Below are 20,876 nucleotides of genomic sequence, written 5' to 3'. Positions count from 1 at the left end.
GGCACAATCAATAACTCGTAACTCTTTCTTTCGTCTTTTTGTTGAATAAATTACATTGTAATGTGTGGAATCATTTTTGCCATTGCATAGGCTAATATAGAATCCTGAACTGTGTACATACTCCTCTCTCTCTCTCGTTTGTGAATATGACTGAACAAAACATGTAGCACATTGTCAGACTAGACTTACTTTTGTGAGGAAAAAGACATTTTGGCAACCGTTATAATCGTTTGGATACATTTTCCCTTTACAATTATTGCCGCTTCAAATAACAGCTGCCAGTAATTCAATAAGTTTTATGAGAAAAAAAACGCATTTTCGAAAGGAAATCCATTCCATATTGCATTGCAATGTGTTTGATAAAACGATTGCAATCCACCTTATTAAAATTATTAGTATTGGAGCATCTGGAATTCCGATTTTTGACTGCAACTGCTGGTTGGAGAGTCTCCGCGTGATCGAGTGCAAGTTGTTGAGGTGGATAGCAGCGATGTGTGTGCGTGAGATTGAGAGAAATGAAAGCAGTGCAGAGTCGTGGGAGGTTTTTTGTTTTTATTCATTTCGAGCCCTGACAAAGAACGCAGAGACAAAAGAAAAGACTGAACCATGTCGTTTGTGTGCATAGGCAACAAATTAAGTGCAAAAAAAAAAAAGCTAAAAATTGGTAGAGGATTGATGAACAGCAATCCAGAAAAGAAGCAAGAGCACAAACAGCGAGTCAAAATCTTTCGAGACCCGGCGACCTCTTGCGAGGGCTTTCCTATTCTTTGGGTGCGAGCGCTCAGACGGCAGACGCGCTCGCCAACGCCACAGTCAGCCGGAGAACACAGATTCAGAGAGGCCAGCGTAGCCGCGGACGCCTTCCCAGCAGTTTGCTCAGTCGAAGAGACCGAAGTCCCGGTCCAGGTTGTCGGAGCCGCCATCGTCGTCTGAGAAGAAGTCCTCCTCGTCGATGTCTTCGTCGTCGTAATCGTCGTAGTCGTCGTGCCACTCGGGCACATAATCGTCATCGTACTCGTCGTCGTCGTCGTCGCCACCGTTGTTGTTGTCGTTGTTGTTTTCCGAGTCTCTGGAGTCGGACTCTGAGCTGAAAAAGGAAACCACGATTGAGGGGGGGGAATGGCTTCCCGATGGGATGGGTGGGGAGGGGAGGGCGCAAACCCGAGCGGCCGCCACTCACACTTTGGCAGCAGTGTCGTCGCGGTTGGCCGCGTCGGCCGCGTGCCTGCTTTCCGCTTCCTGGGCGCTTTGGGACCGATAGCCCACGCGGAAGTCCTGAAGGAGACGCAGAAATGGCGGCAAAAGCAAAAGACGCCATTTGCACAGAGACCATTTGGCGGCTCACCTGCGTGGAATGCTGCAGGACGGCCAACAAGCGTTCCTGGATGCGTCGCATCAGTTCCAAGCCCGTGTTGACGTGTTCGGCTTTCAGCAGACGGATGCAGGACGCCAGGTCGCTGCACTGCAGCAGCGTCGCCTCTGACGGACGGGAACGCCGCCGCCAATGTGAGCGCATGCGTGCAAGCGGGCCAACGCGCGGTCGACAAGTTCGACTCACCCAGTAGGATCTGCAGCGCGTTGGTGTGCAAGTCCAAAGCGTCCGTTTGCTGCTCCATCACATCCATCTTGTCGCCATCCTGGTTGTAGAAGGCGTAGACGCACGAGTAGGCCAGAACCTGTGCGACACCAAGCGCACGCCTCAAACGCTCCAGTTGACATTTCAAACGTGGGCTCTGCTGCTCAGCCGTTCAAGCACTTGCTCACGCCACCACCAGGGGGCGAACATGAAGCTCCCTGAGGTGAGCGTGGGGTGTGGCAAGAAGGACAGGCGGTGGCAAGTGCCCAGATAAGGAGCACGTTGAGGACTATGGGCGCCTTCGAACGATGGAATGTTCAACCAGTCCACCTAAGAGCACCACAGTCTGTCGAATCATTCAATCGAGAGCTCAAAAGCCATCTTTTTGGGAGTTGCATTGCCTTTGTGCTTTACAGAGCTCGGCAGTCTGTCCCGACGTCCATTTTTGGGGCGGTGGTGACAAATAATAAAAAAAAGGGCTCGACTAAGCAAGGCCGGAGGTGGATTTTAGTCGGCCATCGTGTGCGTGATGTGGTCGTGAGGCGGCCATAAACGGGCAAAGGACAAAAATGACCTTGAAACTACCAACTGCGCGTACTTGATTGGATTGGGCACATTGTGGAGAAAAAAAGAAAGAAGGAGACAAGAGCATAATAAGGGAAGCGGACTTGAATAGTAAAAATTCCGCTCATGATGTTTAAATAAACACCTGCCATTCGCATCTCTCCTGCATTTTTTGTCAAGGGCCGGAGGGCGGGGGGACTGAGCGTCCCAAAAAGGTCAAGTGCCCAGCTGTGCGTGGCGACGGCCTCACCTTGCGAGCCTGCGCCAGGATCTTGCAGGCGTCGATGACAAAGGTGAGAGACTTCATCTGCAGCGCTTCGTTAATGGATGACACTTTTTTCTCCAGGCTGACGGCAAAGTCCTGAAAGCAAGAAGAGGTGGAGCCCTAACACGGCGCCAAGTACGTCGCGTGTGGTTGAGGCGGGGCGGGATTCCTACCTTGGCCTGATGCTGAAAGGTGCACCTCTCGTTGACATCCTGGAACTTTTTCTCGTGTCGTGCCACTTTACTCACCTGCAACAACACGCAAACGAGTCGCCGTCCATCAGGTGTGTGTCGGCAGCGACGCCGTTCGTCGGCTGACCCACCATGGCGGCGCAATTGTAGTAATCCTTGTGCGTGGGCTTCCACGCTTTGAGGCAGCGCCAGCAGAAGCCGTAGTTACACTTGGCACACGTCATACTGAGGACACACCACAGCGGCACGTTAGCCGAGGCCAAGCGGCGACGCCGCGCGACGGCCGCCCTACGCACTGGAGGCAGCCCTCGTTCTTCTCGATCTGCGCCTGGCAGCTCGGGCAGCGCTTGGAGATGAGCTTGGCCAAATGTTTGCTCTGAGCCTCGGCGCTCATCCCCTCGTAGAAGCCGCCATCGTCCATCCACTGCGACATGTGACTGCAGCTGGCGGGGTAGTGTGCCTGTTGGGGGGGGGCACGAGCGCACGTACGTACGTCAATTCGCGGGCGGTCGCCGCATAACGCGACGTCGGCGGCGCCAACCTCGGGGAAGTTGCAGCTGAAGCAAGAGGACCAGCAGCACTTGGAGCAGTTTCCCATGCTGCCCACGTTCTCCTTGCAAAGGATCTGATCGCAGCCCTGCGGGTTGGTGCACCATGTCAGGTTGGAGCAGGACTCCACGAAGCCTCGCAGACGCGCCTTCTCGTACTAAACGCGTCGACAAGAAGGCAAAAAAGACGAGCGCATCAAGCACGCTGCTAACGTGGAACCTTTTCATGTCGTCTTTGGCACTCAGCGGGCAAAATGGTTTCCCGGAAATATTTCGGCGATCCAACCTTGGCGACGGTATCCTTGTCGGTGACGATGGTGAGAAAAAAGCGGGGCGTGGCCTGGGCCCGGCAGTCGGGTATGGGGCAGTTACAGTTGGTCACCAGGTTCTGCTCGATGCGAGCGCTGAGGTACTCGCGCCAGCAAGACTGCAACACAAGCACGATAAAGTTGCACGCGGGTGCACGGCTGAGCGGGCGCGGCCGCAGCGCCTGCGGACCTTGCAACAGTAGTGCAGACAGCTGAGCGAGGGCGGCGGGTCGGGGGCGACGCCGCGCGGGACCAGGCACACGGGGCAGGTCGACTCGGGGACGGGCGGCGGCCGAGCGTCATGACATTCCAGTCCGGCGGCGGCCGCCACGCCTTCGGGGTCATCCGTGTAGCGCCGCATCAGGAGGTCAGCGTTCCAGCCGCAGTGCACCAGAAGGTGCTCGGCCCGGTCCGGGTCCACGCTCAGGGTGGTCGCCACCTGCGGAGGAAGGGGGGGGGGTTGCAGAGCGCGTTGGCCAAGATGCGGCGGCGCCGCAGACGACGTTTTGTCCGCCCACCTGCTGGACGGTGGTCCGCATCAGTTGAGACACTTCGTCCGGCGTCATGCTGCGACCGCTCGAGAACAAAGCGCAGTCCACCGCCGCACCGTCCAAAAACACGCCAGGGAACACCGGGGCGCTAAAACACAAACGGTGCAAAAGATCACTTCGCATGAAAACAGCAAACTGGAGATTGATCAAAAAAAGTCTCAGCGGAAACGCGGCTGCCATTTCTTTCCAAGGGTCTGTTGGCGTGCGGCTGCTGTGAAAGGTTAGGTCACGTGTTGTAAACTTGCGTTGAGGCGTGCGCATGCGTGCTTGCGCAAGCTGGCAAAAAAAAAAAAAAAAACCTCAACTGGTCAAAGAGGTTTACGGCTGACCTGCTGTGAGTGGCGAGCGGGGTGGCAAAGGAGAGGTGCGCGTGTCCCTTCTGCGGCGTGGACGGGTCGTCAGGGAGGAACTGGACCATGTGAGGCTGCTCCGGGTTGCGGCGAACGCATCCTTTGCTCATCACGTGCATGATGCAGGACAGAACGTCACCCGTGCTGCAGCTGAAGCCACCCGGAGCGGGACCGGCACCGGGAGACCGGCCCTCTTCCCGTTTGTGACACGAATGGAGAACCTGTAGCAGGAAAGGCCGCGCAGCGCGTGAGCTTTTGGGACGGCGGGCCGCTGCGGCCCAGCGTGCGAAGCGGTGCGCTACCTTGAAAACCAAATTGTCGATATGCATCTCCTTCTCCTGCTTGAGGATGTTGACAATGAGGCAGTAGATGAAGTTGCGTTTGGTCTCCAGAGCGGCGGTGGCGTCTTTGTCCACATTTAAGTACGTCTGTCGCGGTTGGAGCTCCAAGCGTCGGGCCGGGCCACGCGCCGCGTGCTGCTTCACCTGCAACACACCTGAAAGCAGAGCGCACGTCAGACGGGCCGAAACGTCGAGTGCGCTCGCCTTTCAAGATGCATGTTGGAACGGAGGCGCAATTTGAGGGCATCCTAACAGGTGGATGCTGTTGTCGGCATGGCAACGGCCGCATCGTGTGCCTCCCCCTTCCCGAGGAAGCAAACGTCATGAGCCGGAGGGCGGGCCCTCCATCCCTCATGACGACGAGCACGTTTGGGAAGTGCCGCTGTCAACGCTCCGAAAGAGAGAGAGAGCGCGAGAGAGTCATAATGGGGAGAAAAAAAATGGCACCGAAAAGACATTTGGAAGATTCCACAAAAGTAAGGCTCGCTCGCTCACTCAGCACACCAAACGATCCGGAAGAGCGAGGAACACAACACACCATTTCTTTCCCCGCGGAAGAAAAAGCCAGACGACAGTTGGCCAGATCGAGAAAGTCCACGAGCGCCGTGAGTTTTGGACACAAGGAAGAGAGAGGGCCCGCCCACCGGGCGCTCGGCAACAAGCCCCACCCCCAGAAGGAGGCGATGGTGACCCGCTTCCGGGTAAGGGGAAACGAGGTCCAATATTTGCACTCGTCACAAGGGGGCTTGTGAGCCGTGCTTCGTTTGCTCCGTTTGCCACGGGTGGACCTGGCAGAGGCAAAAAGACTCGACGACGGAGCTCCTCGGAACTTTGAGACACGCGAAGCTTTTCACCACCAGAAGGTGGCGGCCCACATAAGCCACACCCATTTTCCCCATAAAAGGGCCTTTTTTTCTAGAGAGGAGACATAAACCGAACCAGCCGCTCTCATATGTGTGTGTGTGTGCGTGAGACCTTGACAGGGGTCTTGTGGCTGGCTGCAGCTGAGTGGACCTTCATCTTCAATCAGAGGCTGCAGAGCATGAAGCACCACCTCTTTTGATAGGCCACACCCCTTCAGCACAGACGCCACATCTACTTCCTATAAAACACCACGCATGTTACACTGTGCGTGTGCGCGTGCGTGCGTGCGTGCGCAGTACCTCGTGTGTGTTAAACTGAAGCAGGATGAACATCTGCAGTGTGGACACATGAAGCGTCACGGAGCCAAATTGCACGTCAGCGTGACCCAGCCACGTCCACTGAAGAGCACCGGCCTTACTCGGATCCCCAACAGACGACGACTGACCTAACCACACACACACACACACGCAATCAATATATATACAATTTGTTGTATAACAAGTATTTACAAAGATGGTAACCATCGCAACGGTGTAAGAGAGGCATAAATTCTCCTGCAATAACAATTTCAAATACTATAAAAAATCAATCACTACTTTCCGTTTTTGTTTTTTTAAACTCTTCGTGGGAGGTTCTGGTCCCCATTAACCTTGAAAAACGAGGGGTTACTGTACATCATGAAAAATAAAACAGATTATTTTGATTTCCATTCATTTCAAAAACCTCGATTTACAAAATGATTTGACTTCCGGGAAGCGGTTCAATTTGCAACTTGATGCACCACCTTTAATATTGAAAGAGAGGGAGTACAAAAATGGTCAACGTCATCTCAGTGACCTCTTTGTGGTGCAAACATGCCAAGAGCTGACTTGCACATTTAATTGGCGCTTCATGTTGCCAGCAGCCAAAAAGTATTGTTCAAAGTTGGCGTGCGCTCACCGTGGCAGTAGAAGTGCGCGAATTGCGCAAGGTAAGAGCACAGCCGGGGCGGGAAGCGGCGTGACGGATCGTCCATGAAGCAGAGGGACGAGACGGTCCAGCAGCGCGGAGACAAAAGCAGGACTCGCACATCCGTCTCTTGCTCGCTCTCCTGCTCCTCCTCCTCCTCCTCCTCCTCCTCCTCCATCTGCAAGCGGGCAAACAAAAGGGTGGTGAACCCAAACCACCAAATAGAAGCCCGGCGCCGACGGTGCTGCAGACCTGCTGGCCGTTGAGCGTGCGGTCCACTTGCTGCAGGCAGTAAAGGTGGAAGTCTCGCTGCAGGTCGGCCGACTCGCTCAGGTTCTTCAACATCTGCTGAGGGAAGCGGTTGGGGAAGCACGAGCCCAGCTGCTCCACCACAAAAGCTTCCAACCACACGTTGGTGCGGGCCAGCAAGCGGTCGGCCAGGTAGTACCTGCACACACGTCGGCCGTCAAGAGTGCGGCGACATCGAGCGCCGGGCCGGACGGCTCACCTGTAGAAGTGTTCAAAGGTGTTGGCCAGCTCCAAGCCCGACAGGAAGAGCATGGGCTCCAAAAACTGCTGAAGCCTCTCCAGAGTTTCGGCGCTGCCGAAAGTCGAGTCGCCGGCCTGCAGCTTCTGGTCCACGTACTGAGCGAAGCGCTCGCTCACCTGCACGCGTCAACGCCATCAACGGCTACACGCTCACGTCGTCGCAGAGCGGAAGGCGGACTTACGTGCATGGCGCGCAGGATGGAGAGCTGCAGTAAGGCGGCGGAGAAACCGTGTCGCAGGGCCAGGACGAAGGCCGTCTGCTGGCCAAACAACTCGTCTGTGGCCTTCTTCAGACGCACAAACAACGTGCGGTAGCGCTCCACAAAGTCGGGACGCTCGCAGCAGCCTTCCAGAAAGCACTTGACCTGAAAAGGAAATATTTTGAGCTGCCGGCCACGAATTGGCTCGCCGCAAGGCGCCTCTCACCTGTTGCTGTACCACTCCCTGCCAGCAGAGGGCCATGTCTGCGATGCTGCTCTTCTTCGCTTGAGGCTTGACGGACGACGAAGCCGCCGCGCCATCTTTATTCTTGGAGTCTTTGCCTTCTGGAGGAACATAAACAGCTGACTGGCGGCGTGAAGGAGGACATCAAAAAAAGAAAGCGTCGCGTGCAAAGCATGTCGCTATCGTGCCACTCACGGGACTTGACGAGAGGCCCGACGTGGTCCGGGTCGGCCAGGCCGGTGTCCACGTGCACCAGGAGGTGCGTCAGGCGTCTGACGCGGGAGTTAAAGATGGCCGCCTTGCTTTTGACGCGGCGGCGGGCGGAGTCCGAGTTGTCCAGGTACTCGCTGAGCAGCCAGGACAGCGGGCTGGAGTCACAGCATTCTGGAGGGAAAACACGATCCAATAAATGGCGAGAAAACGCCACAGCCCCATTTGGGATACTTTTAATGATACACTGCCATCTCTCTCTCTCCTCTCCCTTCACGATTGAAGTCAACTTTGTCAATGGTTCATCAGCGTTATCGGGAGTAAGTTAACAACATTTTCAGATGTTATCATTTTGGAAGTTGATTCCTTCAAAAAAAATAATAATTTAGCATCCGACAAATCCACACACGATGTCGGCAAGTCGCGATCGTCACAAACCTGACGAGGTGATGGCGCGCACGATGGGCGTGACCAGCGCCTCCCAGCAGGTCCGGCCCAAGGCTTCGGCGGCTTCGGCATCCGGCAGGAAGCGGTCGGCAAACATCTGCTCATGCCGGAGAGCGCTGTTCAGCCTGAGCGCACGCAAACACGCACGTGTGAGGCGAGCTCGCGGCGCATGACCGGAGGAGGTTGCCGTACTTGTCGAAGAGATGCAGCAGCCGCGTCTTGTCCTCGGTCACCTCCTGACACCACGAGTGCGCTTTGGTGCTGTAGAACAAAAAGGTCCGACAGCACAGCTGCTCTTTGAACACGGGCCAGAAGGTGTTCTTGGGCCCCACGAGCTCAAAACCGTGAACCCGGGTGTCGATCCCGCCCTGCACAGAATCTCTTGAGAACACACGAAGCAATGCCGCCGCCGTCGCGATTGCGAGTAGACGTCTGACCTGCTGGCATCTCTTGATGCGGATCTGAATGACGGACCAGAACCTGCTCATGTTTTCCAGCAGGACCACCCGACTGGCCGTCGACGGCACGTTCACCTAAACGACGCACGGTTGAGCGTGAGGGAAAAAGGCGCGACGTGGCGAGGTTGCGCGAGAAGCAATGCGGGTCACCGTGTTGAGTTCCGTGCTGATGTTTCCTGGGTCGTCGCCACCGAGAATCAGGATGCGGGCCGGCATGTAGCTGGAGTCCTCGTTGGCCACCAGGACGGCTAGCTGCCTGCACGCACGCACGCACGGCAGCTTTTTAGACGTCTCGCCAACACGGCCGGGGTGATTCGGTCGCTCAGCTGACCTGATGACGACGCCTCTGCGCATGAAGATGTTGATGAAGTGCGAGCCGGTGGGCCCGTTGGACTCCCAGTAAGTTTTGCCGTTCTTGTCGCTGAGTTTGTTGGCGCGATGGTGATTGGACGACACCTCCACCTTCTCCCAACACTTTTCCTCCTTCAGCTCCACGCTGGAGCCTGAGCACAAAAAGGACATTTTGCACACAAAAGCGCGTGCGTCTTTTTCATATCACGTTAAAGACGCTCGGCATATACCAAACACATTTCCATTTGGTATGAAATAGAAATGTTTGGCCTGCCGAATACAAAGTGTTTGGCACATCCAAGCTAAACGTCTTCCAAATCGGATGCTACCGTGCTCATCCCAAAGATCGACGCCAGCGAACGCTAATGTTAGCGCATGCAGGAATGAAAAGAAGCTTGAAGACATTTGGAAAAAATGTGACTTTAGCGCTTTCTGCGGTCCTAAACAGCCATCGCTATCGTTCCGACGACGACAACCGCCAGTCCTCCAAAGTCGCATTTTGTGATTTTTCAAAAGGCGGGGGCGGGGCTGCGTCTTGATCGTCATCGGACCGAATGGGATGAAAGCGAGCCCCGTGACGGGACGACGCGCTTTTGCGGCGCTGACCTTGGCAGAGATTCCGGAGGAAGACGTCAAAGAAGGGGATGTTGATGGGCTCGTGGCTGCGCCGGTGCTCCTCGATCTGACCCAACACCATCTGATGGCAAAGGTCACAAAGAATTCGCTGGCCGCCTTTCTATTGACTGCCAGCCGACATCGGCCAACGTGTCGGCAAGCCTGCAGCTGGCTCTCGCGAGAGACCGGCGAAACGTCGACGGGCTGACGAGAATTGGCATGCAAACTCCCGGGAGGACTTATGAATATTCACGCACAAAAAGACTCTCAGGCTTCTCGATCGAAACACGACTTTCTTCTTGGGCTCGCGTGCGTCACGTTGCTGCAAAGAGGCCGAGGCGATGCATTTGGAGTTCTTCTTTTAAGACGTTATTGCACTTGCTACTAATTTCTTTTCGTGGGTGAGCTTTGATAGTTGAATATCAACGAATAAGCAGAGCCGAGCTCTTGAGCCGCCTTTTGGCCTCGACCCTCCGGCCTTATTCATAAAAAGTGTCGCCGTCTGCGCACGATGCCGCCGCAGGAGTGGCACGCCTCACAACCGCATCGCACGCGCGAGGCCGATTCGTGGCTAAAATTCACTTACGGAGGCCTTTGTAAATGGAACCTGGACCAGATCGTTCCGCCCAATCATATTTATTCATCAGAATTTCAATATCAAAATATTGGTGATGACTTGTTTCCATAATGGCCCAACTTAAAGAAATGATTATTTGATCCTCTCTCGTTCTTCTTGTTGAGGTTTTGTGGTCACACGAGCGAAAACTAGTCGCAGTTTGGCTCGAGATGTTGAAAATTGGTTTTCATGTCTTTCTTTTGAAACGTTGGACTCCGGAATCACTACGATTACATTTGGCAATCACGACAGTCTGTGACAATGCGGCCACTGCAACCTAAGCACACCAAAAACTTTGACGGCTTTGAGGAGTCATGCAAGGAAGGCTCGCGTGTGACTTTGCCGGTCAAAAATCTGCTCCCCAAAAAAGATCACGTCGCCCGTCCGAGTGGCGCCCGTCAAGCTTGCCCACGCGGCAAAAATGGCGCGGCGTCGTACCTGGATGCAGCCGGCCAGCACGCTGGTGGTCATGTTGTTGTAGAGGCTGGCGTACTTGTCACAATCGCTCACGAGGTCTCGGAGCTCAGCCGCCGTGCTGAGCCCGGCGCCGTGTTTGTCCTGAGCCTTGATCAGAACTTCTTTGGCACCCAGGCGACACATCACCACGGCGTAGTCCTTGTTGACGCACGTCACGCGGTACAGGAACAATAGCAGCTGCTGGACAACCTGCCGGACGTACCGAGAGCTTCAGCCGCGTTCCGGAGCGCCGGCGGCGGCTCGCACGCTCACCTCTTTGTCGCCGATGAATGCGCTCATGGACGCCAGGCAGGGCTTGATGCTGTCGTGCCACGGCAGCGCATCCTCCTGATAGCTGTCCAGAAACTTGTTGAGGATCCTGGCCGAAGACGAGAGCAAGTCGTCAGCGCACGTTCGGGAGGCTTGTTGGGGCGCGGTGCAGAGGACGCTACCTGAGGATGGACAACTGGACGGTCCGGTCCGCTCGCAGAGGCTCCATCCGATGCAGAAGCTCCTGAAACATGTCCTGACTTTGGGAGACCTGCGGACGCGATACAATTCTACTTTATTTAGAAAGCGCATTTCACAACAGCTGGAGCTGGAAAATGCGCGTTCCGTATCAAAAGTTCCAGTCAAAGAGAACGGGCATCCTTGACAAAAGGTGCAGCGCGACGCACGCGCTCGATAGGCGCACTTGCGTTTCGAGCGTACAAAAATTTGGTTGGTCAGAAAGCTGCTAAAACTGCCGCTCGCTCATTTTTATTTTTGCATTTAGTGCGTTTCCCAAAGTCACAAGAGGAGCGGCAGGGCGTGTCGTCTTTGGCGAGCGTGCGCTACCTGGCCACGCAGGCCCTCCAGCGAAGACGCCGACTGGCATAGCAGCTGCTCCAGCATGTGGACGACTTCTTTGGCAGCGGTCGTCCTCCCCTTCAGACTCATCAGCAACTTTTGCAGCTGGGTGTCCTTCAGGTCCGGCGGCTCTGGAATGTCTGAGGGACAAAAGGTTACGTGAGGTTTGCGTGCGATTGAATTGAAGTCATTCGAGTTTGTGTTAGCGGGCGGGCGCAGTTGCGAGCCGATGATGCGTTTGGCGTGGCGCGAAGCATCGCAAATAATTGGCTAAGAAAAATCAGCATCATGTACACTTGGCGGGTTGTATGAAAAACAAGAGAGGGAAAAATGATGGTTGCCATCACCCGGAGCACAAAAACACACACAAAAAAAAAAAAAACACCTCAATATTGGAAGCGAATAGTGAGCAAGGTAGGAAGTCGTCATTCAGCACCCAAATTGGAGCGTTTTAGAATTGAACAAATTATTCAGCTTATGACGACGACCACCCTTTGAAAATGTAAAATGTAACGCTTCAGATGCCTTCCCTCCTTTCCCAACTTTGTACTTTTCGCTTCAGGCTACGAGAAGCAAGGGCGAGCGAGAACGAGCGTTTCGGGCTGATGCGCTTCGCTTACCTTTATTCTGCAGCTTCTGCGCCGTGAAGATGTGGTTGAGGGCGACGATGGCCAGCATGGTCTCGTTCTGGGACAGCGCCAGACACTTCTCCAGGACGGCAGTGACGCCGCAAGACACCAGTTGCGACGCCAAAGTCTTGTGGTTGGAGACCAGCATCACGATGACCATGAGGCCGTTGCGCGCGGCCGGCGCGCAGCTGCGGAGGCGGAATGTTGGGAATCCAGCATCAAAAGCGGAGGCGGTGTCCGTGCGGCGCGGCCGAGAACGACGCACGCCCTTACCCCGGTGTTCTCAGCATTAGGTCGAGGCCGGCGGGGATGGCCGCCAGCAGGCCTTTGGAGCCTTCGGGCGCGGCCGAGCCGATGCTGGCGAAGATCTCCAGCATCATCTGAGCGCCCGACTCGGAGAGCGCGGGAACGCTGTCGGTGCCGCGCGGCTCGTATTTACTGGCCCCCGTCAGGACCTTCAGCGTCTGAGGATGACAGCGCAGCCACAGTGAGTGATGTGGGTGTCAGATGGTGAGCACAAAGGGAGGGAGGTCACAGAACTGCAGAGGTGGGCAGTCCCTCCCAAGGGCGGAGCGGACCTGGATGCCCATTTTTGGGGTGGTGGGGGGACACATTTTAAAAAAGGAGTTTAAGCAAGGGATTTAGTCCGGCCCACAAATTGGCACTCGTGCAAGTGATGTGGGCGAACATTTTTAAGAACAAGGCCGGAGGGTCGAGGCTGGAAGGCGCCCAAGATCGCGGCCATAAAAGACTGGCAAAATAGGGTCAAGTGCCCAGCTCAGCAGAAGTGTGTGTGTGAATTCTGACCGCCAGCGCAAGCTGCTGCACATGCGGCATGTCGGCCATCTCCTGCATGCACATCAGGATGGCTTTGACGCCCCCTTCGGTGGCAAAGGAAACCCTCCACTCGTATCGGAGCATGAGCAGATGCGTCAGTCTCAGCGTGCGCGTGGCCACGTTTGTGCACGGCGAGCCCAGCAGATCCACCAGCAGCTTCACCACTTTGTCCCTACGCCGGGACAACAAGCGCCAATGTCAAGAGGACGGACGGACGGACGGACGCTTGGTAACGACGACCACAAACGTGCAAGTGTTCTCACTGGACGCTCGGGACAGAATCGTTCCAGGCCGAGTTTTTCTCCTCCAGCAGCCTGGTGATGAAGATGACGCCGGCCAGGTTCTGGAGCGGGTCCCATCTCACGCCACCTTTCTTGAGCATGTCCGCCACCTCCCCGAGCTTCTCCAGCACAGTCTTCTTGCTCAGGACACGAGGGCCGTTAAAAGCTGCACAGGATGCACAAATGGAGAAACGTGAAATTGGCTCGTTAAAATGATGCAAAAGTGGAACGCTTCCGCTTCAAACGACACTTGAAAGAAATGAAAAAAAAAAAAAGCAAGGCAGTGACATTGACCATTGACGCCAGATGCCACAAGACGACAGACGGAAGTTGTTGTTATACTTTGCATATTGGAATTTTTTTTAATTTTGAGTTTCGTTTTTTTTTTTTTTTTTAAATCGAGTTTGTTTCAATTCATCTTCAGGGCAGCTCTGTTCCTTTTAATTCATTTGAGATGATTTTTCAAAAACACCATTGGAAGTCTCGGAGAGTAAAAATTCAACAAAAATACCACACACAATTGTTGAAAAACAAAAAGTGCAGCGTGTCTTGAGCGCATCTTAAGCGAGACGCATGCGAACCGAAATCGAGCGCGGACGCCTCGTTGGCTTCTTAACTCACCCACTGCCATTGACGGAAAAATACGTCAAAGATCCATTTTTTTCGCTCGGCTGATAGTGAATGAGTTAAGTGGATTTGTGGCTTGAATGGAAATGGCCGAGTATTAAATGCGATTCTTTGGTTTTGGATAGTGCGTACTTTTTTTGTCTGACAAATGCAAAAAACGAAAGCGCTGGTGTTGCATTACGGGTCGAGTTCAACGTCAAGCGCACGTGAGCCGTCGGATCAAACGACATCTGCTGGCTCTTTTTTATTGGCTGCCGCTTGAGGACGTCGCTTCGGCGCAGCGCACATTAAGACGACTAAAAGCTTCTCTTCTTCCGACTGACGGCTGTGCAGTGAAATAGAAAGAAAGAACTTTCAAATCGATGGGCACATGAGCCAATTTTGGAAAGATGACGGTGTGGGAGGGAAGCTGACGACAGAGGTTCCCTCTCGAGGACATAAAACGCAGCCAGCTGAGCATCGTGTGAGTGGACTCAAATTGTTTTACGTGTCAACCAAGAGAACGTTTAGCCGCCGGTCAACAAACTGACTGGCATTGTGCAAACATTTTCTTTTCTGTTTTTACGTATTTGGTCGTTTTGAAGCAAAGCGAAGTCACTCCCTCCCGGCGCGTGGTGATAGTTCACATTCGGTCTCAAGTAGTGAATTGCATGGAACTCACCTTTCATCATCTCCTCCAGCCCGTCAGGATATAAGCTGCAATCCTCTTGGGGAAGTTCGCTCTCCGCCCCCGCGTCGGCGGAGAAGCCGGCACGGCAGCCGTCAGCAGGAAGTTCCTTTTTGGCTCTCTTGGAGAAGGACGCCATCCCGGAGGAAGACGAGGAGCAGGAAGCGTCGTCGTCGAGGTCGCCCGTGGCCGGCTCTCGCTCGTGGCCGGCTCCTGCCGAGCGCAGGTAGCGTCTGGCGAAGGCGAGCGAGCACAGCCGCTCGCCCAGCGAGGGCGCAGGCAAATGTTGTTTCAGGTAGCGCACGAGTTTCCTGGCCGCGTCTCCCGGCACGGTCAGGCCCACCAGCGCAGAATCGTCCGTCTCGGCCTCCTGGACGGCGAAGCGCAAAATCAAAGTGACTTGGCGAGGACGCATTCAACATTCAAATGGGCTAAGCATCGCTTTGAGTCTGGAGTACGCCGGGGAGGTGCATGACACACGCACGCGAAAGGAAAGTCATTTAAGAAAATCATTTTGATGTCGTGTATTTGGCGCCAAAGTAAAGGTTTTCCTTTAACGCGATTCCAGCAAGCGACGCGCTCGGAAGTGTGAGTTGGCCTCTTGAGCCTTTTCTGCCGCTCAGTTCCCCGCCCCCCGGCCGCGAGCTCGGTACCGTTCTGGCCTCGAGCCTATTTTTAAAATTTGTCAACCTCTTGCCCCCTCCAAAAATGGAGCGTTTCAAACCGTTCTGACCCCGAAACGGACCGCTCAGCTCTGGGCAAAGCTCCAATTGAATTTCAGAGGCAGGACACCCGCAGTTTGGGCTTGCGCATTCTAAACATGGACAAGGACAAGCCAGCTGTGAAGGGGCGGCCATGTTGGGGCGGCCTCGTGGACACCGGCAGATTGCGCAAAGCCAAATGTCAGGACGACAACAGCCTCCAAAGTGTGTGCGTGTGCGTGCATGCGCACCTGCTGGCCGAGGTCGTGCATCAGGAGGCGGAGCATCTCTCGCTGCGCTCCGCCTTCCAGCTTCTTAACGAAGAAGAGGAGCTCCCACCACTCGGCACGAGTCAGCGTCGCCGGAGCTTGGGCGTCGGCCGCCCGAGGATGCTCAGACAAGTACGGCAGCGAGTAGAGGCCACCCGGAGGCTTGGGGAACGTGTTTTGGCTGGCTGAGGCGCAACAAAAAAATGAGGAACAAGAAGACGACGGGGGAGCGAGCGTCTGTGACTTCCTACCCGCCGCCAGCCTGATGGTCCTCGTGAGGGACGAGGCCTTGTCCACGCCGTCCTTGTCGTCCGGCCCGACGGCGCCGGCAACAATCTCCAGCATGTGCCAGTGGACCCAATAAGTTCTGCACAGTGCGTTCCAGTACACCTGCGTGCACACCAGCGTCAACATTTGCGGAGCGTTTATGCCGGTCTTCAAACGTTTTGCACAATTTGCTATTCGACAACAACGAGCTGAAGGGCAGAACTCACAACGGCCGTTTGGTTGTCCCAAAAAAATCAATCAATCAATCCTCGTTCAATTCCAATTTGCATTGAAACGGTCGTCGTCTTCAAGCCGCATTGACAGCAACGGCACGACGATGCCTACAGGAAGTGGACACGAGAAGCGCCACAAAAGCGCGACATTACGATACCACGTCTTCACGTTACGAAAAGGAAGTCAAAATGGAAAATGTCGTCGTTCTTTGTTGAACGGCAAGTTGTGCAAAAAAGCTCGGGTTGACCTGGCAGGATTGAGAAATTTGCAAAACTTTCTGGGAGTAGAGAAAGCCACTTCCTAGCACCTGAACAGGCGGCGAGCCGTCGTTGCAGTATCGGAATTCTCCTTCGTCTCCGGCGCTGACTTCCTCGTAGTTCTCCAGCATGCGGACCGCCATGCCGCCCTTCAAGTGGTCCTGCACGTACTCCACGTACGCCGAACGGCTGGCGAAGTCGCCGCGTGTTTTGTAGCCATTTCCCGCCTTGTTCTTGGGGACGGCGGCGCTGGCGACGGCGGCATGGGCGACAGGCAAGGAGCTGAAGCGAGGCTGAAAGATGGATCTGAGGGCGGGCGCCGTTGCGTCCTCGTGATCAGCGCCCCCCGCGGGCGGGCGAGGGGCGCTACACGGTGGCTTGCGGTCCCAGCCCATGATGCGCACCAGCTCCGAGATCAGGCTGGCCATGGCCATGGCCAACTCAAACTCGCAGCGCATGCGAAACTGAGCCGTTCCAGAGGAGGAAGAGGCGGGGCCGGGAGAGGTCCCGGTTTCCTGTCGGTCAGAGGCGGCGTCCGCTCCCACCGTGTTGAGTTTGTCCATCAGCGACGTCACGCACAGATAACGCTTGACCAGCGAGAACAGCAGCTTCCCGGGAATCTGCGCGACAAACGCAGAACGATCAGAAACAACGGCGACGATTCCCAAGCAAGCGGCAAAAACCGGCAGGAAATCGGCCACTTTCGCTTCATCCGTCTGAAAAATGGCATCTCTTTGCTCATCTATTTTGGACCGTGACCAAAAGCGGCAAGGAACAAAGCACAAATACTTTGTTACATGACTTTGCGAGACAGGCTCGTTTTCAGTCTTCTATATAGTGCTAGCCGGGCCAATATTTGACATTCTGTCGATTATCGGAGTGTTTTTTCTTTTTTTAATTGTTTTTTTTCTTTCAGGGCCAAAAAATTAAAGGCTGGTTTATTTTGGCTTGATGGAGCACACACCTCTCTCTCTCTCTCTTTGCTGTGCTTGTGGCCCCGCCGGCAGAAGCAGATTGGCCCGCCCACAGGACCATTTGATTGGTTCCATGTGCAGAGGGTGACAGCCAATCTGCGGTACGCTGCCTGTTTGCTTTTTCGCCTCGAGTCACACGCACTACGGGAACTCTGTGCACTTTTTGTTCGACTTTTAAAGCTAAGTTGTCTATTTTCTATTTAAGATCTAAAAAAAAGTTTTAAAATGATGTAACACACTAACATTGTTTCATAAATATGTGCTTAAAGGCATTTAAAATAAGTCAAGTTTTGGAGTGTGATTTTTCAAAAATTTGGACACTATTTTACTCCTTTTTTCAACAAATAAATATCCGTTATCAACAAACATGATTACTAATCAATCGGTATCGGTCCGGAAAAAGACCCATTATTTGCGCCTGATGGTTGATGAGGGGGACGAACAAAGCTCGGAGCGCTCACCTGCGGCAGATGGACGCCTTCGAAGGAGATGCCGTGCTCCTCCGAGGACGTCGTTTCGGCAAACAGCTCCAGCAGCGTGTAGCGGTTGTCGAAATCCATGTGCTGCTCGATGCCGTCCTGCTGGCTGAGCGACAGCAGCACGTGCGCCCGACTTCCTGAGGAGGACGCGCACACGTCAACATCCTTCACAGACGCGCCGGCAAGACGCCACAGGCGTGTCACGCGGCTGGCCGTTTAATGACGAGCGCTCCAAAAAAGCGGTTCAAAATGTGTCCAAATGCTGCGAGTGCTTGGAATGGAATCGTTGTGACTGACGTTTTAAAACATGGCTAGCGCTAATGCTAAAGTCAATGGAGGACTTCATTTGTGAAAGCGCAACTCGTGGAAGTGAATATTTGGCCCGACAACGAGCATTGCAGGCAACTGTTAGCCAGCGTTGCAAATTTGGACATTTTTAGCGTTCTATTCGAAAGGGGCCTTACAATTTCATATGCGGCATTCTAAAAAATTGCGATGCTTTCCAGATGAAAAGAACAAAATGTGAGACTGCAAACCAAAGTGGAGCTGACGGTCATCGGCCAGCTCTCACTGCAGTCGCAGTCGCCTTCCTTCCTCCCACGCACGCACGGCCACATGACGTTACCTGCGTCGTGGGACGCCAGCGCTCGCAGCATCTTGCTGGCGCTGCGTCGGGTCTGCGTCTCCTTGCTGCACAGCAGCTCCATGAGCAGGTCGAGTGCGCCCGTCTCCTTGAAGACGCCCGCCAGCGAGCCGATGGCGGCGTAGGCGCTCAGCACGTGGATGGTGTGCGTGATGCTGAGCGACAGCTCGCTCTTCTTGGCCATCTGTTTCCGGGCGCGGCGCACCAGGTTCTTCACGTCCTCCTCCATGTCCAGCAGCTCCACCTCATCGAAGGTGCCCTCGGCCTCGTCGCCGCCGCTCGGCTTCTCCTGTGGCCGCAGGGGGCGCTGAGAGTCGGCTTTCCTCTTGCCCGGCAGGGCGGGGCAGTTGGCGTACACGTCCTCCGTGGACATCCACATCAGGACGTTCTTGGCTTTCACATCCATGGACGAGGAGCCGCCCGACTCGGGTCCGCTGCCGCCGGAGTTGCCGGCCCCGGACGCGGCGCCGTTGTCGATGTCGGCGAGGCACCAGCGGATCAGGTACTCGGTCTGGCCGTTTCGGGTGCGGCGCTGGCGGATCAGCTCTTCGGGGTAGGCCTGCAGCCGCGGGCCGATCTGGACCAGCAGGTTGCCGTTGCGCCGCTCGCCCGCCATGCTTGCTGAGGACAAGGCCAAGAGCACACGCATGTCACAAAACAGCTGGCGGCTCAAGTGAGTACGAACAGCCACACGGCAAGGTGCCGAATATATATTTAAGCGATATGATGAAATGAAACGTGACCATCGACCATATTGACATCAGCGGCGAGCTCAACTGCCGCTGAACCAAGTGCTATCTCAACCAACCACTAGAGGGCAGACAAAAAAAAAATAACCTTCATATGTTGTACTAAACAAGAAAATGACCACGTGGCAAAGATGGATTACTTGAATTGATCCACATTAACAGAGGATTTCATGAATTTCGCATTACGCTTTGAAAATGGGGTCAGCGCCACGACAAAATCGTAAAGAAGGCAGATATGAGGTCATTGTGAACCGTTTGAACCGACGGGACGACCGCGTGAGCCTGTTTCAGTTCCCCCAAAATGCCGTTTCACACCAAAAAGACGGAGACATGTCGGGAAGAAGTAGCGATCGAGTTAGTCGCCATGTAATCCGATTTTCAGGAGCGACTGCGATGAGACCTCAGATGACCCGTCTGCTCGGGTAGGTTTGCCGTTGGTACGTCTAACGGGGGAACGATCTTTGTTTTTCAACGAGTTACGCCACTCTCTGGTTGCGCGTGGGTATGCCGCACGCACGCAGCATCTTTTAATCTGCTTCTTCATCTTTGTCGGTTTAGCGGATTCTATTTTGTGTTTGGAGGCTGCCTACAAGACGCACAAAGTCGTAGCCAGGGTTTGTTTTCTCATTTTGTTCTAGAACATGTTATCAAAAGCATTTCCACTTATATTGATCACGTGTCTATCCCGATGCATTTTTTGCCCTCCTCCCACCTGCATCAAGCGCTCCAGACAGCATTTTCGGTTTGTTTCTACTTCTCCGTCAAATCCGTTAATCTCGACTGTGTGCGTCCATTCCCTCGTCGTCGAAATTCTGGGGGCACCGAATGGATGGCAAGTGGACTGTTGAGGTCGTCTTCCTCCTCCAAGGCAAATGACGCCTTGGCAGCACATTCAAGAAGCTAATAATAATAATTCGCCCTTTATTAGTCCCACAATGGGGAAATTCGAGATTCGAACCCAGGCCTCCTGGGGAGACTGGGTCCTGAACGCGGCGCCTTAGACCATTCGGCCATCCTGGCAGCCAAATGATGAAGTTCTTTTTGCTTCTGTTTGTTCAGCGCTTGCAGAAAGGAGACAAAATGTTGTTTGACTTGTTCAGAGGCAAACTTCCACAACGCACGTGGCTTGACTGGTGGAGAAGAGTTGGACGATGACGTCACAACCCCAAAAGTCCGACTGCAAGTCAAGCTGACGTGATTGGCTCCAACTCAAGCGGCTCTGACTATTTGCTGGCAACAAACGTGTTCATAACATGAACACGCGTCAATCATGTTGTTCGTCAAAGATGCATTTCTTCATTTGTGACTTTTGGTTTCCGTTTGCAAAGAGGAAGTCGTTCGTCAACAGACGCAAAGTTCACTTGTGCGAACTGCTGAAAAGTATATTATAAAAAATATAAAAAAAAGAATAAAATAAAAGAAGGAGCTGGTTTGTTCTGTGAATGTTTTTGAGCAGTGACTCGCGAAAAAAATGTTTCGGCGACGAAGAAAAGCAGCATTTGCAATCCTATGTGACGTCATGTCAGGTTTGTCGGCAGAACACAACACACACAGACGGACTACTGCGGGTTTGGTTCGCGGCCTTCTTACCTGATGCGTCACCAACTTGGACCTTAACGTCCCGCCCCAAACGCTTGTTTGATTTCACTAGAGCGACCTTCTACTAATTCTTCCTCTCTACTTCCAACCCGCTTCGTCTTGAGTGCCCCACTTCTTCTTCGTTGGCTTTTTCTTCTTCTATGGCTTCCTCTCCTTGCATGT

At 54.2% G+C, this 20,876-nt stretch overlaps 1 protein-coding gene across 2 annotated transcripts; it reads right to left on the bottom strand.

Annotated features, from left to right (window-relative positions):
- Positions 1 to 534: 534 nt before the first annotated feature.
- On the bottom strand, positions 535 to 20,841 carry cul9 (cullin 9). 2 transcript variants are annotated; one of them, XM_088304848.1, is made up of 43 exons: positions 20,706 to 20,841; positions 18,349 to 18,987; positions 17,706 to 17,860; positions 16,321 to 16,890; positions 15,764 to 15,902; positions 15,495 to 15,697; positions 14,537 to 14,912; positions 13,231 to 13,414; positions 12,938 to 13,139; positions 12,404 to 12,594; positions 12,122 to 12,318; positions 11,490 to 11,641; positions 11,105 to 11,193; positions 10,926 to 11,031; positions 10,635 to 10,862; positions 9,572 to 9,662; positions 8,946 to 9,117; positions 8,765 to 8,870; positions 8,594 to 8,689; positions 8,349 to 8,524; positions 8,148 to 8,281; positions 7,695 to 7,883; positions 7,482 to 7,600; positions 7,238 to 7,420; positions 7,015 to 7,172; positions 6,759 to 6,954; positions 6,498 to 6,684; positions 5,858 to 6,003; positions 5,670 to 5,796; positions 4,656 to 4,849; positions 4,333 to 4,574; positions 3,971 to 4,091; positions 3,643 to 3,891; positions 3,431 to 3,571; positions 3,138 to 3,302; positions 2,893 to 3,056; positions 2,728 to 2,821; positions 2,579 to 2,653; positions 2,391 to 2,501; positions 1,559 to 1,676; positions 1,346 to 1,479; positions 1,181 to 1,275; positions 535 to 1,087 (listed from the first exon to the last, which is right to left on the bottom strand). In XM_088304848.1, exons 2-43 carry the CDS (start codon positions 18,980 to 18,982, stop codon positions 877 to 879), a joined length of 7,620 nt encoding a protein of 2,539 aa, XP_088160974.1. In that variant the 5' UTR covers positions 18,983 to 18,987; positions 20,706 to 20,841; the 3' UTR covers positions 535 to 876. The 2 variants fall into 2 exon arrangements, with proteins under 2 accessions (XP_088160974.1, XP_088160975.1); XM_088304849.1 differs by having other exon boundaries at positions 7,482 to 7,597.
- Positions 20,842 to 20,876: the final 35 nt, after the last annotated feature.

The sequence above is a fragment of the Idiotropiscis lumnitzeri genome, chromosome 9, assembly GCF_059441095.1.
Source record: "Idiotropiscis lumnitzeri isolate Australia: NSW breed Sydney's pygmy pipehorse chromosome 9, RoL_Ilum_1.0, whole genome shotgun sequence".
Classification (NCBI taxonomy): domain Eukaryota; kingdom Metazoa; phylum Chordata; class Actinopteri; order Syngnathiformes; family Syngnathidae; genus Idiotropiscis; species Idiotropiscis lumnitzeri.
The sequence above is the reverse complement of the archived record's forward strand: the minus strand, read 5'-3'. Positions and strand labels throughout refer to the sequence as shown.

Excerpts from the sequence above, each read along its gene's own strand:
- cul9 (XM_088304848.1), bottom strand. The coding sequence starts at position 18,982 with ATGGCGGGCGAGCGGCGCAACGGCAACCTGCTGGTCCAGATCGGCCCG. Across the intron at positions 4,575-4,655 it reads TCGACAATTTGGTTTTCAAG|GTTCTCCATTCGTGTCACAA; the intron begins GTAGCGCACCGC and ends TTCCTGCTACAG. Across the intron at positions 1,276-1,345 it reads TCCTGCAGCATTCCACGCAG|GACTTCCGCGTGGGCTATCG; the intron begins GTGAGCCGCCAA and ends CGTCTCCTTCAG.